The following is a 23570-nucleotide window of genomic DNA, read 5'->3' as shown; positions in this document are numbered from 1 at the left end:
AGCAGGATAGATTTTAATTTTGTTTTAAGTATGCTTCTGAAATCAGAGGGTAGTGGTGAGATGTTGAGATGTATCTGTTGTGTCTAGTGTAAACATTGCATACTCGCTAGTCAGTTTTGTAAGGCGATATTTAGTTTAATAAGTAGATGCTGCTGCTGCTGCATATACCGTATATTACATGCTGAGTGAGACTTGCTTGGTGATTTAAAATGTAATTCACAGTTAAGTACTTGAACGTTACAGCGGGCATCTATGCAAAATAGAAGCCCGCTAAATCTGGAAGATGAATGACTGTTCGCACTCTTTATCACACAAATCACACAGAAGGTTGAGGGAGAATGTTGTGAACGACTGTACCTTATTTTAATGTAAAATGTAACATGACTGCAGCTTTAAAATGCGAGTTATGTTCAGCCTATACAACTTGTCAGTTGAAAACAGAACATGCGGTTGGTGCGTTTATTTTTTCTTAGTTTAGGTGGGATTGACATCCTTGCTATCCAATAGAATTTTGTTGAATGTGGGAATTTTGTTTTATGAATCAACGTGCTGTTCATGTCATGCGGTTACATTTGGATATACCTTATTTAAAAAATAAAAAAGCATATTTTCAAAGATCGTTGTTAATTAGTTTCTACGGAAGCCGAGAAGTGCAACTCTACGTTTTAAAGACTACACTATTTAATGATTATGCTACTGCAAGTGCATTGGTGCTGCAGGATTTTGACAGAGGGGACACGTGACTTTTATTTATTGGTGGAAAATAAATACGGCACTGCACTTTCAGTTCACAAATCTCAGAAACCGTTTGAGAAACAACTTTAATATGTGGGCAAATGTGTTGTTGGTGATGATAATATTGACCTCATACATAACCTCATACATATTTTGTTCTGTTGACATTTTGTTGCTTTACATTTCATAGATGGGTATTCTGATGATTCTCTCCTTCATGCTGGGGATGCAGGTAATGGTAACCATCGCTACAATGCGAATATCACAATAAATGCAACTTTTAAAACTCCATTTTACGTTAGAAATTGTATGATTTCACTTGGAATGACCAACATTTTTAGTTCTTTTTAAATTTTGCATTCTTACCTGGGAAAATAAAATCAGTAAGTGAAACATTACATTTTTTTCCATCTTCAGAATGCATAGAAAACAAGCAGTTGTCACAGGGATGCAAAGACCAGTGTGTAGTGGAAAATGTGCGTTTTTTAAAAAAAATACAGATTAGCATGAATAACATCGTTTTGTAATAGAAATGTCAGCCTTGTTTAAATCCCAGTGCTTTGGGGTTGAAGTAGGTATCCTTATTGAGAGGGTAGTAGAAGTGTATCCCTTGGGAGCCTGCAGGAGGTAACTTATTATTCTGAGGCTTTCACTGATGAGTTTTACTGTTTATTTTCCAATTTACTTTTAATTGCACCCTGGCAAAGCAATTACCACAGAGTGATTTTTTTTGTATGCTAAAAACAATAGCTATTCAGTGTCCTGTACAGTATGGTTAGTAAACAACTCTCAGCAATTATTATCTTTGGCGATGAGCATTTGCGCAAAGCCTACGAAATGATGTGAGTAATGCTGTGGGGAATGGTTTGCTATCCAACAATGTGAAAGACTACTAAATAAATATACGTTTCTAATTAAAAAAAAAACAAAAAAACAAAAACCATAAATATTAACTGTTTTTATTGTCAATGAAGAAAATGTAATGACTACTTGCTGTTGTTTTTTTTTGCCAGAAATATATGTAGTTGGGAGAATAAAGACAACCAGGTTCACTCACCTCTCCTCAGACTTCTCATAGTCAAAGGGACTGACCATAAATTTGTCACAGGCCAGTACCAGTCCTCGGTCCGACCATTGAGAATCACTGTTGTACCGTAGCTGCCTGTTTTCTGTCTCTTACAGTATGGAAGCTTTGTGGATAATCTGAGGCTGTATGTCAGTCGTGGCAGTGGTGGCATGGGGCTGCCACGACTGGGTGGACAAGGTGGTAAAGGAGGTGATGTCTGGGTTGTTGCCAAAGATGGTATATCCTTGAAGAAAATCAAGGACAAATATCCACAGAAGAGTTTTGTAGCTGGTGTTGGAACAAACAGTGGGTATGTAGGCAATGTTTTCAACATTGTGGGGCCTCTTCACAAAGTTTTAACTCAGGAGTCTTGTTTTTGATTAGTAAAATACAGTTTGATATTCATGAAAGTGTTATAGGCTGTTGTAGTCTTCTTTAAAGAGCCAGTATCAAGTCCAAATAAGTTGTAACAATACCTGTAAGATGTATTGGACCTTCAGCGCGGGATCCGCAGGAATCGCGCATTTTCCAGGTTGTTCCCGCATATCTGCAACTTTCAGTGCGGGAAAATCCTGCAGAGATATTTTAACACACCACCAAGCTACTGTATTTTCCCATGGATGTCAAGTCTCAAGGTTTACCCTTGAAACTCACAGTTTTTAACAATTTTGAGAGTTTCATGGCCATGCAATGGATTCTCACGTTTGTGCATAAGTTTGTTATTGTTTGCAAAACCCTTTATACATGATACAGCGGTAAATCCAATACCACTGTCCAAGCGTATTATTTCATTTGGGGAGGGGGGGGGGGGGGGGGGGGGTAACCATGAAGAATTACCATTCTATATTCCTGTAGCTGCTACGCAAACTCCCCCCTTACTCCAAAGATAGAATTGCCTTGTTGTCTCAAACTGACGGTTTGTCTGCGCGAGCGTGTTTCTGTACACAACACGTCATTACTCGGAGAGAGTCAAAGAGGCTCTCAGACTGTTACTGTCTCGTTCACGCAGAAATTACCACAGAAATAAGAAAAATGGACATCACTGAGATTTTAATTATTAAAGTCGAAAAATAAAATATAATGTTCTTTATGATGCCAGTGTCAGTTGTTATAAAGACAATACAAAGAAAGATGCCATATGGCAAGAAATAACAGCAATTGGAAATTGATGATATGTCTATCACTTTATTTCACCGTAATTTTAGTCAAAGTGATGGGGAGCGCCACACACTGGTTTCGTATTTCTGTAAAATGACACTTCTTTGTTTTAATAATGTTGACCAATAATAATAATAATCACATTCTCAAACTAACTGATGAATTTATTAAAACTGAAAATCAATTTAAAAAAAAAGTATATTAAACTAATTTTCTCAGTATTTGTAAAGAAATATGTGTAGATGTATTCAAATGTCATTTTTTTTAGTGTGTGGTGTACCCAGGCTATTTCTTTGTTTTATTTTCTGTTCATGACTAGCTACAGTTCTGTTTTTTTTTGTATGTAATCGTGTTGTATTCTTGTCATTTGCTTCGCTCCCGGTGTGCATAGCCCTTAATTGTAGGTCAGTGATGTAGCTGTCAGCCATGTGCAAAAATCTTCATCGGTTACCAGCACCACCCCCCGTCCCGTCCCCGTCCCCGTCCCCGTCCCCCTTTCCTCAAAAAAACAAAAATATATATATATATATAGTGGTCTAGGTTAAGGTTTGTCTTCAATCCCAAGGATTTTCAGCAGGGGTCTCACTAGTATGAACACTTAGGGGTTGAGATGTCTGTTTTCCATCCAATTTAGAATGCCTGAAACGCTACAGCAATCTCTAAGGAAGTGGGTGTCAGTGACGAAACCACTATGAGCTGCATTCTGAGTAGTTCTGGTTAAAATAAATAAATAAATAAAAGTAGTGCTGGATATTTTAAGTGCCGCAAAACTATTCTCTCGTACGAGATTCTCGGCCGCTATCTTTAAGCATTATAGAAACTCCGTACACTGCAGTAAGTAAAGTTTTTAAAAAAAGATGATATTAAGTCTATCTAGGTGTTGTTTTGCAAGCAGTGAATTTCGCTTTAACTTTTAACTTAGTTGTTGCCAATTATTTTTATTATTTTCTCCCAATTTGGAATGGCCAATTATTTTTAGGCTGAGCTCACCGCTACCATCCCTGTGCTGACTCGGGAGGGCGAAGACGAACACACGCTGTCCTCCGAAGTGTGTGCCGTCAGCCGACCGCTTTTTTTTCACACTGCGGACTCACCATGCAGCCACCCAAGAGCTACAGCTTCAGAGGGCAATGCAGCTCTCGGCAACTTACAGGCAAGCCCGCAGGTGCCCGGCCAGAATACAGGGGTCACTGGTGCACTGTGAGCCAAGGACACCCTGGCCGACCTAGCCCTCCCTCCCCCGGGTGGCGCTTGGCCAATTGAGCGCCGCCCCCTGGAAGCTCCCATCCTCGGTCGGCAAAGGAATAGCCTGGACTCAAACTCACGACGTCCAGACTATAGAGCTCATCCTGCACTCCACACGGAGTGCTTACTGGATGCACCACTCGGGAGCCCCCTCAAACACATTTTTAAGTCCATATATTGTTACTAGTCATTTTAGAAAAACATTAACCAGAATGGTGTTCTGCTCCACTGACAAGGTGGCAGTATTTGAATAACAGGTTACTTCTATTGCGGTGAATCCTGTTTTCGGGTGAATCGGTGTTATATAAAGTTGCACTTTGATTGTTGGGATGTAAATCGAAAATGCACGAAGGATTCGCTCAGCTAACCCAACAAGAAGAAGGCTGGTCTCTCCGAAATTGGAAAATGAGAGAACGGCAAAACACAGCATGAAAACTTTTTAAGATAAAATTGTTTATACTTGAAAAAAATTACATGTACAACACTATAGCCTGATTCACACGGGACTAAAAATCACTACATAAATGGGTGGTTTCTGAATTTCTAACGACATCTGTGAAATTTAGTCCAGATAATTTTCTCAGAGGTCCTCTGATTTGTTTTATAGGACTTTGGGACCTTCTGTAAAATTTAAAACTCCAGCATCCTGTGTCATTTTACTGCCATGAGAATCAACCATGTCAGAGTTATGTTAGAATTTATATAAGCATTTACAGGGTATTCATAATACCAGCCTTTATAATAAACCATAATATAATATTCAAATTGTTACACGCTGCCCTGAGATTCTACAGTTCAGTAATACACAGCGATTGGCCATAACCAAATTGGGGACTGGTGAAAAAATACAAAACATAATTGGCAACTCTTAAAAATGAATGCTTTGAACAATGTATTTGAAGGTATGTTACACATATCACTCAAGGGACAAAATGGTTATTGTAGCCTTTGGAAAAGAAGATACAATGAAACAAAAAGGCACTCAGTTAATACGCTTTGTTCTTCCTCCCATTTTGCACAAGATATTTACACATTACAACCTGTGAATGGCAGTTACAGTATTTTTTTATTTATCATCCTTTCAGACTTTTGTCATCCACGAACATCAGCATTTCAAAAATCTTAACATGTCACGCATCATTTCCAATGGGCTTCTTATAAATTTCCATTTGAGTAGTTTAAATAATTAAAGCTAATTGGCGAAATAATCCTGTAATGTTGTGAGTTTTGACTCTCAGTAGGATTAAATGATGTTGGGAGCACATATAAAATTACATTTTATTGTTAGTTGTATACAGCTGGTTTCACAGACCCTAATTGTCTGAGTAACCACTTGATAATACATTTTATTATTTACAATCTGTCTTGTTAAAATGTTAATGCTGTCTTGACATTAAGGTTCACTCATACATTAATTCTAAACTAGGCCACAGAAGGTAGCTCAGTGTCTGTTTTCTTGTCACTTGAATAAAGGCATTCTCGGTGAGCAAAACAAAGTACTTCAGGCTGTGCATTTTTGGTCACATAAAATGTGTTTTTCTGATGGTTGGCTGTTCAGTAAAAACACTGTTTCTTAGAAATGTATGGTGTTTTTTAATGTGGTATTACATATTGCTCTCTCATTTATAGTAGCTCTTTTCTGTTCTATTCATGTGTACCCTGCCAAGTAACCTCTCCTTTATTTAATCTTGCTTAATTTTACTCACCCTTATATTTACTTTACTCTCTCCAGCTTTACTTCTTTACCATCGTTTGTGCTATTTTCTCATGACTGGCCAACATGTAATGACAATTGACCCATTCACACCTCTGCAGTCCAATACTGCTCACTGAACTTCTTTTTAATAGGGCCATTAATGGATCTTTTGAAAGGTTGACTTTCCAAAAAAACACCCCTGGTATCTCTATCACTCTGACGCAGTCGACTGTGTGATGTCACAGCTGCAGTTTTGAATGACATTTCCATAATAAATGTTTTCATCTGTTATCTACAGCAACAGCAACTGTTCAGTTAATAAAACATGCCCAGTACATATTTAATAACTTAACAATACACTGTGGGGTGTCATGTTATTGTGAGATACCAGAATGCCTGAGGGGATAGAACTGTGCTCACTCGCTCAGAGGGCATTGTATTGAGTAACATGTAGTACTGAAAACAACACTACCAGGAGCGTATTACCACTTAATGGTGTTCTCAAGGATGTTGGTTTGTATGTTGAATATCTAGTAAAGCAGCTATATTTCTAAAATGTAATAAAGGAAAACAAACCTTATAATAATATTTAGCTCTGACTTTTTACTAGGTATTGTATGAAAATATTCAACCAAATTGACAGTAGCCAAAAGTTTACACATTTAACTCATTCAAGTAAAATATTTTTTACATTTCGAAGATTGCTGTTTTGATGAAAGTTGATTAGGACATCTTGTGGTTTCAGAATCTGGAGCTACCTGACCCAATTGAGAACTGAACCAGTTGTGTTAAATACTTGGTTACCCCATTATTTGCCATAGTTATATAGGGTATAAGAATGTGGGGATATATGTAGGAGTCTGTCCATCCATCCATACAGATGTCACACCTACATTGCTCATATTTACAATATGTGTTCTTCCACAGATATCTGTAGCTGATTTACCAGGTTTGATTGAAGCCCAAATAAACAGAGGAATGGGTCACACATTTCTCAAACATGTTGAGCAAACAAAGCAACTGCTCTTTGTGGTGAGTAGAAGCTGTCATCTATTCTTGTTTTGTCTGAAATGAATATAATGACTCATCATTTATGTCACTTGAATTTGAGAATTACATTTTTTCCCCCATTTTTCTATGATTCTTTGTCAAGTTCAGGCATTGTGGTACTTATACAAACCTACCACGAGTCCTTGACATTGAACTGAGAATTCATGGTTTCTGCACGATGGATACAGCATGCTGTGAGATACAATCTTTTCACTGCCAAAGGAACCTCTGGCCATATCAATGACAGACCATTTCACATTAAAAATGTTCCATAGAAAATGCTTCTCTGTGTCCTTTCTAGTTAAGCATCCTAATAAGTTTTATTTTTTTTATATACAATAACACCCATGTTAAAAGTATGCATCTGTTCCAAGCATATCTCCCTGTTAGTATTCTCTTGTGATCCGATGCATTGTGACATTTAATGTAAGATGCAAAAATAGTCATGTTGCCTCTAAGGTTCAATTTGTAGAAAAGATTGGACAGGATGAACATAATAAAAAAAGGTGAAAGGGTAATTCACTGCTAAATCATGGTTGTATGTATGTAATCCATTTTCTTCAGTATTGAAAAATGGGGGTTACTTTGAAGGCCACTGTGCCATAGACCACCAGGTTCATAACATGAAATTACAATAATGCAGGCCTGTCTTGTGTTGAATCTAGAAATAAACTTGACCAATTACCCTTTCTATTCAGGAATTATTACTACAAGTCAATTCAAAGCTGTAAATAGAAAGCAGAGCTGATTAATTAAGATGGGCTTTATCATGTCTGTATTTCAGGTTGATGTCCAGCTTTCTTACAAAACACCATTTAGAACAGCCTTTGAAGCTATACAGCTCCTAATGAAGGTAAGATGATTCATGTATATTTTAGGGCTGTCAAGCGATTACATTTTTTAAATCTGTTAATGTTGGTTTTAATCTCATATTTAATTGATACAATTACTGCATCCATCTCATTATCATTATTATTATAATTATAATTATTATTATTATTATTATTATTATTATTATTATTATTATTATTATTATTATTATCCAAAAAAACAACCCAGCATAAAACCCTGTTTTCCTATTTCTGGATTCTCTTAATAGTTTTGTATTTATGTTTACAATCCAGCATTGTTGTTCAATTGTTTGAATCATCTTAAAATCACAATGGAGTCAGTTTATTACTCACCTTACTGCATTTACAATTATCAGTTTCTTTTACATTTTCCTTTACTCATAAACAGTTTTTCATTGCCATTTAAATAATAAAAATAATAATTTTTCATTCTCTTTTATTAATAACTTGAAATTCCCTAAATAAAAAAAACATTCACTGAGTAACGGTTATATCCTCCATAACTGTAAGTATTGTCGTTTAAAAATAAATGTGGTGATTGAAATAAAACAAAGCTACAGTGTTAGCAGGTCTGCAGTCGGTAGCTATGTAACAGCACTGGTATAGTATCGTACCTAGCTTGATTCATGGGTTTGCAGCGATCCTGAATTTATAAAAGACTACTTTGTTGAAACTGACCAGTTTCATTTGTTGTTGTATTTTTGTTGTCTGTTGCAGAAAAAGTACTAGAAAGTGTATTTTGAGAAGTAAAAGCATGTTTAGCATGCAGGTGGTAAAGCAGACTAGATGCACTTCTGTGATACTGGAACTCACTTTTACAGTAGATGCAAGTAACCCTCTTTCTATCCAGTGAACTGTCAGAAAGTTTAAAAAACATAAACATCCCATTCACAAGTCCTTCAGTTTGAATGTTCCCAAAAAATTAATGTGTTAATTTGCAGAAGATAACTGCGATTAATTGACAGGCCTTATATATATATATATATTGTAGAGTTACAATATGTGGATGTTATAAGCATCAACAATTTACTCCAAGGCTCCACTAGTGTTTTCTACTATTATAACAACTTTGACTGTTATTAATGCAGCTTAGTTTGGGTGAGAAGAAACCAAGCTTGTCATTTAGCAATCTTTAATGCACATTGATCAGAATCTTCAATAGCTTGTGATCCCAACAACTCAAAAAGGTGTCTAACAAGGATGAGCAATACTTGAAGATAACATCCTTAAGGAATAGAAAGAAGACAAGCGTTGAATTGACAACAGAATTGGCAGAAGGCTCAGGTGTCGTTGTCCATCCATCAAGAATACGAAGGTCACTTTTAAAATCAGGACTTAAAGGATGTGTTGCAGTAAGAAAACCTCTGTTAAGAAAGGGGAACAAGACTAAAAGGCTAAAATATGCACAAGAACACAGAAACAAAGAACCAATGAATAAGATCACTGCAGACTGGGGCAGGACACATCATAGTCCCAAATTAAACTAAAGAAATAACGAAAAGAAAGTGAATGAGAAAATGGTAAATAAAGCAACTCAGTAGAAGCCTTGTATAAATCTAATAGGTCATGGCCCAAGTATGTATATCAGATTTATTTTTACTCTTTAGCCTGACCTCTTCGACCGCACCTCTCTCCATTTGAATGAAAATATATAATTAGTGTAATTCTTTTTTTCATTTTATTTACGGTTTGCCTTGACCTCTTTTTCTTTGTCATTTGTGTAATTTCTGGTGCCTACTCTGTAAATTACTATGTTGATTGTTTTGAGCTAGTCCGGGACAGGAATAGAATACTAGTCTATGGATACCTATTTAAAATAAGCATCCCAAGACTACTTCATTTTTAATTGTTTGCAAAGGTGTTACACTGTGAAAGTGCATAGGGACATGTTCTGGCAAATAATTGAATTGTAGCTACAATGCAAACACATCTTAAAAGAAAATGTGGCATCCCATGGCTGAAAGGGGTGTGGACAAACCAGGCTCTCATTTTCCACTTACTGGTGTGGTCATCACAAATAGATCTTGTGCTTATAGCAGAAAGGTTACTGAGCTACAAATGTATAGTAGTGAGCTGCTTTATCCTGTAGAAGTAGTTCTGGGTTCTTGATGATTTCATGGCCGGCATTAATTATGATGCCAAGCAAGACCAAGGTTTAGCAATCCACCGGCTGGTTCTAATCATCAGTCCGTAAGGACAAGGGACATTCATGTGGTGAGATAAAACATGTTATTTTTCTTCATAGTACACATGAACCTAAACATTTTTTAAACGACTGCTAATAAAAAATAATTAAATGTAATAATGGTCATGCTGGTTACATGCTGGTCTATTTTAGTTATGGTTAAAAATATTTTATATTTTAAATCTGTGTGTATCATTGTGTACATCATAAAAGATTTATACCTGTTCACCTCTGTTTTTTCACTAAAGCACTGAAGGATTTTTGTCATGAATAGATTATGCTCCTAAATGCATTTGCTGCATTTTACTGGGTCACTTCCTTATTCCAGCGATGCTAAAGCTGTGTAGTACTGCTGCTTTAATACTGGCTGTGTGCCCGCTTATGAAGCAAGCTAAGCATTGTACTGCAGTGTTCATCTTCGTAAAAGCAAAGTGCATTGTTTATAAAGAAAATAAAACCCTACGCCTTTTACCACACTATAGAGACGTTCCCTTTCAGAAATGGGACACCTGTTTTCTAATTAAAACTAAGTGTTCATTTGTGTGTCCAGGAGCTGGAGTTATACAAAGAAGAACTGAGGTCAAAGTCTGTCCTTGCTGTGAACAAAATGGATTTGCCAGTTGCAGAAGACAAGCTAAAGGAACTTGTAGAACAACTACAACATCCTCAAGGTATGGTAGTAAACACTCCTTTTGTGCAGCTACATATAAGCCACCAGATCAACATTAACCTTTTTGCAGCCTCAATCAACTATGCTAGATTTCCTAATGGTCTTTGGGTAGCTGCCATCACACATGTTCGATTTTGTGACAATAACAGGAACTGTATTTGTTTGATACTTTTTTTTTTTTTTTTTAATTTTCATGAGTAGTAGTGTCCAAATGCTAAACCAGGTATGATTTAATATCGTATATTTTACAATACAGTCAAACCTGCTCATGCGACCACCTTTACTTAACGACCACCTGGTCTAAGTGACCACTTTAAATTCATCCCAATGATATTTGTGCATTTATTTAACTATCATGCGACCACCTGTCTAACGCAACCAGCGCCCACAATTCTCTTACCCAGCAACTGGCTCAAACCTCTATTAAGCACCCTTACACAGGGCTATTGGTATAAGAAAAATATGGTTTTAAATGGTACGTCCTAAATTCAAAGGAATACAGTAACCATTTTAGCGGTCTTTTATCCGTAATCATTAAAACAACAGTGCTGTCTTGTAAAGGAAGAGAGAAAATGTGGAGAAACAAAAGGTCCTCCCTAGATGACAGAATTAAAGTTATTAAACTTGTAAAGACAGTAAGTGTCTGAAAAACTGCTGAAATATTCAATACTGGAAAGACGCAGATACAGCATTTTGAAACGGAAAGAACTTGGGCATGAAGTTTTAGGTTTTTATTTTTGTTCACGTGACCATGTTGTGAGTTGATTCAATATCTTAATTAAACTGTTAATTACTAAACAAAGTCACTTCTTTTTTTACCTTGATGTCCTGATTGACTTGCTGATTCTGTTTAACCTTCTTTATTATTTGGACACGAGAGCAAGCAATGACATTAATCACTCCCCCCAGATGCTACTTTAACTTGCATTTCGTTCTCGCACTTGCCTCGGAACTAGGTATCTTCCAATGTGTCAGTTTCGTGTTGTGTTGTTCTTTCCCGCTAATTTAACAGAATGTTCTCATAATTAGGATGTAGTGGCTCAAGACTTAAAGGCAAACCGTTAAAAGAAAAATAAACACCGAAAAATTCAAGTCATACTTATACGAGTATGAAAACATATCAACACGTACCTGAAAGGCAGACACAGGCATTGAAATTTGCAAAGGATTTAAAACAGTTTGTGTGACCTGAGACAGGCAAGCATTCATTACTTTCACAAAATAATTTGTTTTGTAAATGCATTATCTAAATGAATGTTTTTAAATTACATACTTCCTTTTCTTCATATTACATGTACGTCTTACAGTGCATGTAAGACGTACATAATTACAGGAAAGCATGTCTGAGACAAATAGAAAATTCATGTTATGGGCCCTCTGTGGCCACTATAAGACTGTCCCTCGAGTGGTCTCTTAATACAGGTTTGACTGTAATTTGAATATCTTAGGTAGGTATTTGACACTTCAGTAAATATTGGAGTTTAAGCCTCACCAAGCCTTAACAGACAGCCCAAAAGCTGTGGTTATTTCAATTGCTTAGTTAAGTCATTCTGTTAAATAAATAAATATATATATATATATATATATATATACATAAATAAATATACACAGTGCCGTGCAAAAGTATTCAGTATTCTCTCATATTACTAAATTACAAATGGTACATTGAAATTCCGTTCTGTTTGATATTTTATTTTAAAACACTGAAACTCACAATCAATTATTGTAAGGTGACATTGGTTTTATGTTGGGAAATATTTTTAAGAAAAATAAAAAACTGAAATATCTTGCTTGCATAAGTATTCAACCCCTGTGCTGTGGAAGCTCCCAGTTTACACCGATGAAAGACATTGCCCTAACGAGGACACAATTACCTTACCATTGGCCTCCCACCTGTGAACCATTAAAGTTGCTGTCACATTTTCTGGATAAAAACCTCACTGTTGAAGGATCATTGGTCAGGCTGTGAATCTGAAGGAAAATGAAGACCAAAGAGCATTCTACAGAAGTTAGAGATAAAGTAATACAAATGCATAGATTAGGGAAAGGGTACAAAATAATATCCAAGTGTTTGGATATCCCAGTGAGCACAGTTGGATCGATAATAAGGAAGTGGAAGCTGCATCACACCACCCAGGCACTGCCAAGAAAAGGCTGTCTCTCATAACTCGGCGCTCAAACAAGAAGGAGACTTGTGAGAGAAGCCACAGAGAGGCCAACAATCACTTTGAAGGAGCTACAGAGTTCAGTGGCTGGGAGTGGAGTAATGGTGCGCCAGTCAACCATATCAAGAGCTCTGCATAACGCTGGCCTGTATGGGAGGGTGGCAAGAAAGAAGCCGTTCCTCAAAAAGTACCGTCTGAAAGCACGTCTGGAGTTTTCCAGAAAGCATGAGAGTGACCCAGCTGTGATGTGGGAAAAGGTTTTGTGGTCAGATGAAACCAAGATAGAGCTTTTTGGCCAAAACTCAAAGCGCTATGTGTGGCGCAAACCTAACACTGCCCATGCCTCAAGACACACCATCCCTACAGTGAAGTATGGTGGTGGCAGCATCATGCTGTGGGGATGCTTCTCATCAGCAGGGACTGGGCACCTTGTTAAAATTGAAGGAAGAATGGATGGCGCAAAATACAGGGAAATACTGCAAGAGAACCTTCTTCAGTCCGCTAAAAAACTGAAGCTTGGGAGGAAATTCACCTTTCAGCAGGACAATGATCCCAAGCACATGTCCTACAGTGACCCAGTCAAAGTCATGATCTCAATCCTATTGAGAATCTGTGGCACTATTTGAAAATTGCGGTCCAGAAGCGTCGTCCAACCAACCTGAACAACCTGGAGCAAATCTGCCAAGAAGAATGGGTCAAAATCACTCCGACACTGGGTGCAAAGCTGGTACATACTTACCCCAAAAGACTTAAGAGCTGTTATTGCAGCGAAAGGTGGCTCTACCAAATATTAATGTGTGGGGGCTGAATACTTATGCAAGCAAGATATTTCAGTTTTTTATTTTTCTTAAAAATATTTCCCAACATAAAACCAATGTCACCTTACAATAATTGATTTTGAGTTTCAGTGTTTCAATGTACTATTTGTAATTCGGTAATATGTGAGAATTGGTCAGGGGTCTGAATACTTTTGCAAGGCACTAATATATATATATATATAATTTTTTTAAATTTTTTTATTTGATTGGTTTCTTCTAGATTATACACACTTGTTTCCTGAAGGTGCGGATCCAAGGCGCACAGTGCACTTTAAACATATCATCCCAGTCTCAGCATCCAGTGGATATGGCATTCAAGAACTAAAGAAGTGCATCAGAAACTCACTTGAGCAGGCAACTTCACAAAACGAAGAGGACCACAGAGAAAAGCTGCAGGAACTTCACAGCTCAAGTGCTTCCAAAGCTGTGAGGAGATGAGTGGCACGAATGAATGTAGAAATGTACAAATCAGAGCCCTTTGAAGAGATAGGAACTAGAACAACACAGAATCCAGTAGAAGCAACTCTTTATGACCTACTAGATCAGGTGTGAGCGATGAACATGATTGAGAATTTCTGTAAATACATGAAGGCTGACATTTTTTTGTTCAGATTATTTTACTTCACTGCTGGGGAACAATGGCAAGTTTTAAAGGACAAGAAAAACCAAGCTTATTTCTGTACAGTACATTCCAGACACTGTTCACTGTATACATTGTCTGGCTGGTTATTTATAAGGCATTTTTAAACACTCAATTCAAGGATAAGAAAACATCGTGTCTTGAATTAGGACTTCTAGTCGCAATGTTTTTCAGATTTATTTCTATATTTCTAACTTTCTTTTAGGCAAACAGCTTAAGATGGCAAGTTATGAGAACTACCCACACAAATTCCAAATTAGGAATATATCTGCTTTGTGAATCCCAGACTGAAGTGTGATTTATATTTAAATACCCCAAAACGTAACGGTTAAATGGAGGCATCTGATGGAAACACCCTCTAAGGGAAGTTACTTTTAATTACATAGATTCCCTGTGAGTCGTATCAATATGTCCATAGTTTAAATTAGTTCAACTGATTAATTATTCAGGCCACAGTTTCAAGGGAAATTAAGCTTAATGCTGAATAGATAGAGAAGTTGTATTAGGGCTGCACAGTAGCCTAAAGCTACTCCCACCCACCCCTCTACATTATGAGCATGGGGGTGGGTTGAGGTAATTGTATTTCTAATGCCACGCGTACCTATCACGTTCTGTTGTGTCCATCTAGATAGAATTACCCAATCATTTTCCTAATGCTTGCCATAAACACATTTACTTTCCTTTTTACCTGCAACTGACAAAGAACATTGACTTGCCTCTTAACTGCCTGTTTGTGCTTCAAATTACATTTTCATATTTTAAAGTCCTCTTACCTTTTTGTGATGTTTACTCCGCTACTGTGCTGACTGAGCTTCTCTGTTGTAGTTTCAAGCTGTGGGTTTATGTAACACAGGCTAGATAATCCTAAATGTCTTTATGTAAACGCCAGAACTGTCTCGTGAATGACGGCTGTATTGCCAGAAATACCAAAAGTATATGTTCACTAGATACTATTTAACTATTTCTCAGTTGTACTGCATTAAAGTTTCAAATAAGACATAAGAGCCAGGGTGTCACTGAAAGGTACTGTTTTATTAAATATATTACAAGATTGAGCAGTATTAATATTTTCAGAAAAAAATGGTGGCCATTGATTTACAGTGTTGCTCTATTTACAATACAGAAAAAAGAGACTGCGATAACATGAGGTTTACAGTTGCAAATCACCTAAACAGAATAAAAAATGCAGGTCAGCAGATATTAGCAAGTTAAAGATGCAGGTGTTATACCAGTCACTTTGGTGAGAACACACTTTTTAAGATCTTGTAACATGAGTAATACATTCAAGCTCGATGGTTCCATGAGTTTTTTTTTCTAACAATTTATGTCACTCACTTGCATGGTAATCAGCAGGTATGAAAAAATACCCACACTTCCTCTAAAAAAATAAGTACAGCTGTATTCTTGTTTCTAATACTGAAAAACAAAGCATTTGTAACTTACTCTCAAATAGAACAGCAACATATTTATAGTCCATTATAGTCATTTATAAAGCAGTACTCCATCATTCAGCAATTTTTTTCATGTTTATATATTTATGATTAAAAAATGTTATGTTTAGAGTAATACTAATGCTGCCTACAGTATACACAAATCCACATTCTTGTGGAACTGTGCTATAAAGCATATGGTATTACATATATGATGTACTTAAGTTCTCTTGCCATGTTACAAAAAGAATTACTTAATTTGTAACAAAGCAGGTCCTATTAACACAGGATATCTACATATGTTGTGTATTAAATATTTCAAATGCTCTATTTAAAAGGTTGTGCGGTAAAACGACTATTCTATGTGTAAGTGCATTCTCTATCTGACAGTGCAAGATGTTTAACTAACCCAGGCAATAGCATCAAGAAATAGAAAATCAAATTATTTTTCTTATTTCTGATAAACAAGATAATGCCGATTCTGTTACCAAATATGTATCTGTTGTCACATCAGGTTAAAAGTTTAACCTTCCAAGCCAGTATTGGATATGTAAATATCTAACATGATTCCGTATTAATTTCCATTACATATCAGTGATTTGGTAGTAGACTGTATTGTTCTTCAGATCTTGATGCACACTTTCCATCTGAAATCCCTGTTTCTTACAGTACTGTGATATATGTTTCGATTCCCCCCCAAGTTACAATAATTAGTTACGTGCATGAGAAGGGGAAAGCATAAAGCAACAAGCAGTAATAGTATACAAGTTTAGTAATACTGTTTTTTCCAGCTTTTACACAACCCCTAAAGTTTATATTGCCAAATGTTAACAAAGTAAGACATTTCTGAAAGTAGTCATAAAAAAAAAAAAAACAACTAAACAAACTAAAGAATCCATCTGATGATTGTTTCAGAGCTGTACATATTTACAATTTATTACTGATAGCAAAAACACAACACAAGAATAAAACAGAACTGGGCTCTTATCTTGCCTGTAACCGTTGAAATGAGAAAGACTGTTGAGCATCAAAGAAGCGAAAATATGAATTGGGTTTAAAATCCTACATCATTTCCATCTCCCACATGCTACCCTCCAATGCGTTTTGTTCTTTAAAACACTACAGAAATTGATAAACACGTTTCATGCATACAGTGTTTTATTTCTACAGCGATCGCGTGCTTCAAAGTATTAAATAAATCCTTCGCACGGTGTCCTGTTTTAATTGCATTAGATACAACAACAATCAAAAGAGAACCCCTCTATTTTTGGGATGGGGGGCTTGGCGGTCAGAAATATTCCCTCCCAAAATATTTAGTGCCATGCGGATTGTTTTTTATAATGTATTTATATTTATATATAGAAGGTATATGTTCTGTTTCCTTCGGATATGCAGTCTGAAGCTGAGAATGTGTACTCAAGGAGGGCACAACAAGTTAACATAGCATCCTCTCTAAAAGGTTCATTGTAATGAGCAGGTCATTCTTGGACGTCCACAGAGTGATTCTGGATTATTTTTTTTCTATAAAAGTGGAAGCATTGAGTAGTAGTTCCGAAGTAAAGAAGAAGAGCTCTATATTGACGTCTCCCATAGCTGTGTGGGGGCAACAGAAATGAAACACCATTAAAAGAAGTCAATACTTTTACTGGCATATGAAGTGCAGGCTCTGACACTGGCTATTCAGTGTGGTAGTAATTTAACTTTAACATAACAAAAGAGATCCAATTACAAAATTGTTGAATGTAAAATTACATGAAGTGCTTTAAAACAGCAGATCATAATTAGATTGTTGACTTTAGGGCAACAGCTAGAATCAGGCCTTTGTCAAGAGCATATCCAGTATTTAACTAGAATCAGGCCTTTGTCAAGAGCATATCCAGTATTTAACTAGAATCAGGCCTTTGTCAAGAGCATAACCAGTATTTAACTAGAATCAGGCCTTTGTCAAGAGCATATCCAGTATTTAACTAGAATCAGGCCTTTGACAAGAGAATATCCAGTATTTTACTAGAATCAGGCCTTTGACAAGAGAATATCCAGTATTTTACTAGAATCAGGCCTTTACAAGAGAATATTATTATTATTATTATTATTATTTATTTCTTAGCAGACGCCCTTATCCAGGGCGACTTACAATCGTAAGCAAAAGAATATCCAGTATTTTACTTTTTGTCAACTGCTGGCTTCTTATTTATTTTTTTTGGTGGGGGAATTGCAGCTTTCACATAAAAAAAAGATTTAAAAAAAACAGAACCAAGCACTTTAAAACATTTATGAATGTTTTACCTGGATATATTTAAGCAAAAAAAAACCCTGAGGGCTTTACCTAATAGTAGTTGGCTGCATTGGGAAGGTATAAGCCTGTGGCAAGGGTTTTCTTGCGATACAAAACCAGTAGACAGTGCCTATACAGTTTGAATCTTAAACATACGCATCTCCCGTTGCAATGTTTTGCTTTCCATTCATTTCAGTTTTTTTTTTTTTTTTTTAAATAGGCATTCTATCTGAATGTGGTAGTGTCCTGGAATGGAGCTTCCCAATTTAGAGTTCTCAGGTTTGTTCATACAAACTATAAAATATTCTTACCCGGGCACTTTGCCTTTTAGTCTTCCTCTCCTCGTCTGGAAGGGGTGGCATGGGGTATGGATACTTCCTGCTAGATGCAATGGAGCCAGTTGATGAAGTAGGGGATTTGGCTGGTGATAATGTCCTAGAAGGGATTAAAAAAAAAACAAACCAGTGTGTCACTTAGCACCATTGTAGATACCAAGTACATCATAGCCACAGCACTGGTCTGCTACATGAAAGCATTGTTCAATGTTTGAGGATAGGAGCTATATGAAACGGAGCAGTCTGCAATGACTAATGTTCCACCTGAAAAGATGATAATATTGTAAGAGAACTACATGCATATTATATATCTTTGTAAGCCTGCATTTTAAGTTTTTATTTCAAATAAACACATGCATCGAGCACGGTTCTGTCTGATAACTGCAAACTTCTACACAAAATAACCTAGCTCCCTCACAATGTATATAATTCAGCACATGATATTTGATAAACATGTAACCCTAATTATCTTCCTCCCACGTCAGGGGATACTGTCATTAAGTCTCAGCCCTAAGCCTGCTCGTGCTGTAGCTGTAGATAACCAGAAGTCTTCCACCTACTAAAAAAACCATGCCATTCTATACAACCATTATTTCAATGTATTTATTTCATTACATTTAACAAATTGTACTCTGCTGTATTATACCTCACGCTGGGTTAAAATTTAAACAAACAATAATAATTAGCTATAATAACCCCTGAATGGGTGTTTTACAAATGAAAATAAAAAATGTCAATGCGGATACTAGTATTTACCAGCTGAAAACAAGCAGAATGAGGCTTTTTAGATATTAACTTGCAGCTGAAACGTACATTTATAATCAAACCCATATGTCACATCGTCGTTGTTTTTATTTATTTATTTATTATTAGAAATGCTTTTAAAATCAAATCCCATTGAGTTTTTTTTTTCTTGCACATTTCTCGACATTAAATGAGATATGTACCTCTCCAGATCTCCATTCCCAAATGCCCACAAAACACCAGCTGAAATGGCAGGTCCAATTTTAAAAGCTGCTTTGTTTTTAGCGGGGAGTCCATCATGATTCTTTACATAAGACCCATTGAAGTTTATCCATTAACATCCTAGGTGATAGACGATACTGCATTGTTCTTTATGCACTGTAAGTCTAATGAGTGGCAAAGTAGGTGAGACACATTAGTTACAGACCTCTAATGCATCATGAACACCCATGATGGGTTCTTTTTAACACGACTACCACAACTTTAGTTTTCTTTTTTTAAACATGTGATAATCATTTGCGAACACGTACCGTAGCTCCAGAGAAGTTTTTTTTTTATTATTTGTATTTTTTTATAAAAGACATTTTCCATTTCATGGCAAAATATCAAGATAAACTAATGGTTGTTTTTCAATGAAAATGTCAATACTGTAGGATTGAAAGGACCGTTATACATTAGAAGTATTATATTAGTCTCATACTACAACTAAGCGACTGAAATTAGGATAAATTTTAGAAGTAGAACATGTAATATGCTAATAGACTGTAGGGATATAACTTAATACTGTAGATACACTGAAAATGTATAGGTATTGCAATATGCAGATAAACAAAAACATTAAAAAGCATGAAAGCAATAAAACCTGGTACTTTTCACATTAGAAATGAAGGGTTTTGAGTGTAATTTAAATATTATAGAACTGATTACGGCACAGAGGCTAGAGTACTATATTTAAAATGCAAGGACAAGTAAAATTGTAATTATTTAAATAATAACAATATATACACAATACAATTATATATTAATTATATGGTGGTGTATTTGGAACAGTAGGACAAAACAATAGATGCAATGGGAAGATTTGCTTGACAAGAGAGCAGCTGTAGAGTTATCCAGTGGCTCATTAAGGACTGGGGGAAAATAAACAGAAACGTGTTATGCTGTGATCATGTAATGGAAATCTCTCAGGATCTCAGCGTTTCAAAACGTTACGTCAGGATCACGAAAGAAATGATCTCATGACTTTGACATCACTTTTTCATGTCCTCAATGAGCTGGGCTGTATTTACTTTACAGCATTTCAGTCTAAAAATAGGTATTTCACCATTATACATAATATTTATTAAAGCAGAACAAATTAGCATTGTGACGTTCAAAATTGATCATTTTTCTCTGGAGTTATTATACAACAAATGTTCCAAAATATTTAAAGACATTTTAAAGAAATCATGCAGCTCTATGTAGTGTGTTCAAGTATTTACCGGAAGCAAACTAAACAGTGTGTCAATAAGGCAAATGTTTTCTGTATTTATTTTAAAGTGCTAAAAATATGTATATTTACATATGGGGATTTTCATGGGAACTGCATATTACACGGCAATGGATACATTTTACGGAAATCGTACAATGTACATGAACATGAATAATATATGTAATAGATCTTGTACTAAATATTAATTCAAAGAGTCATATTTAGAGAAGCAGTTCCCAAAATACAAATGGCTTGCCAATTGGGTGTTTATATAGTGAAGCCATTGGCAGTGAATATCCAAATCTAAAATGAGCACACATTTATAGTCTTAACCCTCCTATTATGTTTTTATGTTTCGGGTCTATTTGACCTGGCATTAGTTTCCGCTTGGCTTAAATGCCATTTCCCTTTTGTTTTTCTGTATAACATTTTCTGACTTTTCCTAAGTTGAAGAGGAAGTGTCTGAAACTGAAGACAATCGTAATGATGATCCTGATTTTTGTGAATTTTCCTCTGATGAGTATGAAGATGCTGATGATGAATCTGCCATGGTTTCTTCTTGTTCACCAAATGAAAGAGGAGGAACATCAAGCTCTGCTCAACAACCTACTGCTTCTAGAGTAGATAATACATGGTAATAAGATGGTAATATAACATGGACAGCGTTCCCATGTACAAGTCAAGGTAGGCTGTCAATTTCCAATGTCATAAAGTGGTTCTTGGGCCTACTAGATATGTTGTCACTTGCATCTGTGACATAAAATCATCATTTGATCTGTTTGCACCACCGGCAATCAAAAATATAATACTAGAAATGACCAATTTGGAAGGGAGGCGTGTATTTCATGCAAAGTGGAAAGGCCTTGCTCATGTTGACTTGCATGCATATATTGGATTACTGCTGTTAGCTGGAGTGTACAGATCCAAAGGAGAAGCAACTGCTAGTTTGTGGAATGCAGAAACTGGTAGGGCAATTTTTCCAGCTACTATGTCACTGGAAAGATTTCACATGATTGTTAGTGATTTGCTTTGATGACCGTGATACTAGACCCAGTCGACGCGAAAGAGACAAATTAGCTGCGATCGGTTAAGCATGGGATGAATGGGTAGAACTTTTGCCTTTACTATACAACCCAGGGCAAACATTACAGTGGACGAACGTCTTGTCCCATTCAGAGGGCGCTGTCCCTTTAGGCAGTATATGCCTAACAAGCCCGCAAAGTATGGCATAAAAATATCTGTAAACTGTGATGCTCAATCCAGCTATGCATGGAATATGCAAGTGTACACAGGAAGACAAACTGTAGAAGCACCTGAAAGGAATCGGGATGCGGGTAGTCTTGGAAATGACTCAAGGGCTCCAAGGTCATAATGTCACATGTGACAACTTCTTCACATCATACACACTTGGTGCTGAACTACTGACAAGAAAGTTGACCATGCTTGGAACAGTGAGAAAAAATAATCCTGAACTTCCAAGTGAGGTTGCTAAAATGCAGAACAGAAAGGCGCACTCCTCAAAATTTGCTTTTACCAAAAGCACGACAGTTGTTTCATACTGTCCCAAAAAACTAAGAATGTTATTGTGATGAGCACAATGCACAAGGATGCAACACTGAGTACCAGTATGACTGCCCGCTGGCCATTTGTTATCTTCTACAACATTGTTGATGTGTCGGCTTACAATGTTTTTGTCCTCTGGACAGATATCAATAAAGAGTGGAATGGAAGTAAACTGTATCAATGCAGGATTTTGGTGGACAAGGAACTGGTCACACCCCTTATCCGAAGGTGATCGCGGCTGCCTCGAGCCCCAGCTGCAGTGGCTGTTGTTCAGAATGTTCAGGCGGAAGGATCTAGTTGAGCTCTACCTGCTGCAACTACCATCAGCAAGAAATGTTGTCCATTATGTGCAATGTAAACTCAGTGTTTATTTCTGAATGCAACAATCTTGGACAATTAAAAGGTTTTGTTTTTTCACAATTCTTTCTATTTTAGTGAATCCACATAAAGACAGTAAATATAGAATGTACTATAGTTATTAATTATATTGAAGGAAATTAAAGTTAAAATATGCCTTTTTTATTTTATTAACATACTTTTTGCATAATGTTCAATATCGTTGCTTCCATTTTAGTGGAACTGTATAAAAATATTTGGTATATTTCGGCTTATAATAAACTATTTAAAGTTCATATTTAGCCTAAAAAAGTAAAACCTTTTCAAATAAAAACATTTATTCAATTTAAGGCTGTTTAAATTTGTTTGAAATTGCATCGGATCAATGTGACCCAAAACATAACAGACGTACCTAAATTCTCAACATAATTGGAGGGTTAATGCTTCTCCTGTAGTGTCATTGAAACACAATAGCTATGTTTCAAGAGCGCCCAAAGACTAGTAATGTGGGTAAGGCTCTCTAGTTACAGAGCACTGGTACAACACAAAGTGTTCTATGTGAAACACATTGTCCCAGAGATATAAGCAATTCCTAGTGTGGTGGACACAGAAGGATGATGAGTTCTCACACAGTAACTGCTGCCTTGCTGTAACACTGGAAGCCAAGCCCGCAGTCAACCTAAATGCAGCCCTTTTATTTGTAATTACATTGATCAAATAGATAACTCCAGCATCACATAACTGCCCATTACAACACAGAACATGATCAACAGCTAACGTGTATTACCTTCCAAACTGGACAGAGCAAGCACTGTCAATTTCCATAGAGCAAATAACTAATAGAAAGAGAACATTTAAAACCATTCATCCACAACTTCAAAACTTAGAATAGTAGCCTAACCTTTCTGTCTTCGTTATTTAAAATCAGAGAAAGTGTTCATCCACACTTACCTTGAGATTTACAGGTGTGAATATTATAACAGCTCTCAAAATTGATGTTGATTGAATTCCATCATAAGAATACTTTTTCAACAGAGAAGCACGCAATAATAGTTTAATATCATTTGACAGTGCATGCGTTATATCATGGGAAGTATCAGAAAATAACTAATTAGGTCAAGAATAAAGGCTCAAGTA

General features: G+C 36.3%; 2 protein-coding genes across 7 annotated transcripts in view; one reads left to right on the top strand and one right to left on the bottom strand.

Moving 5' to 3' along the window:
• The first annotated feature begins 925 nt into the window (after positions 1-925).
• On the top strand, positions 926-14660 carry LOC117394217 (GTP-binding protein 10-like). Its single transcript, XM_033992298.3, has 6 exons — positions 926-967; positions 1918-2115; positions 6828-6932; positions 7735-7803; positions 10537-10657; positions 13860-14660. The coding sequence occupies exons 1-6, from the start codon at positions 926-928 to the stop codon at positions 14075-14077; spliced, it is 753 nt and encodes a 250-aa protein (XP_033848189.3). The 3' UTR covers positions 14078-14660.
• A 630-nt stretch (positions 14661-15290) lies between these two features.
• Positions 15291-23570, bottom strand: part of LOC117435478 (disintegrin and metalloproteinase domain-containing protein 22-like) — a 113416-nt gene continuing 105136 nt past the window's right edge. For all 6 annotated transcript variants that reach the window (XM_059012583.1, XM_059012578.1, XM_059012577.1 and 3 more), the window contains 2 exons: positions 18296-18419; positions 15291-17302 (listed from right to left, as the gene is read on the bottom strand). In XM_059012583.1, coding sequence (XP_058868566.1) covers positions 17282-17302; positions 18296-18419 — 145 coding nt within the window. In that variant the 3' untranslated portion in view covers positions 15291-17281. The remainder of the gene's footprint in view (positions 17303-18295; positions 18420-23570) is intronic.

This window comes from Acipenser ruthenus, chromosome 3, assembly GCF_902713425.1.
Source record: "Acipenser ruthenus chromosome 3, fAciRut3.2 maternal haplotype, whole genome shotgun sequence".
Classification (NCBI taxonomy): domain Eukaryota; kingdom Metazoa; phylum Chordata; class Actinopteri; order Acipenseriformes; family Acipenseridae; genus Acipenser; species Acipenser ruthenus.
The sequence above is the reverse complement of the archived record's forward strand: the minus strand, read 5'-3'. Positions and strand labels throughout refer to the sequence as shown.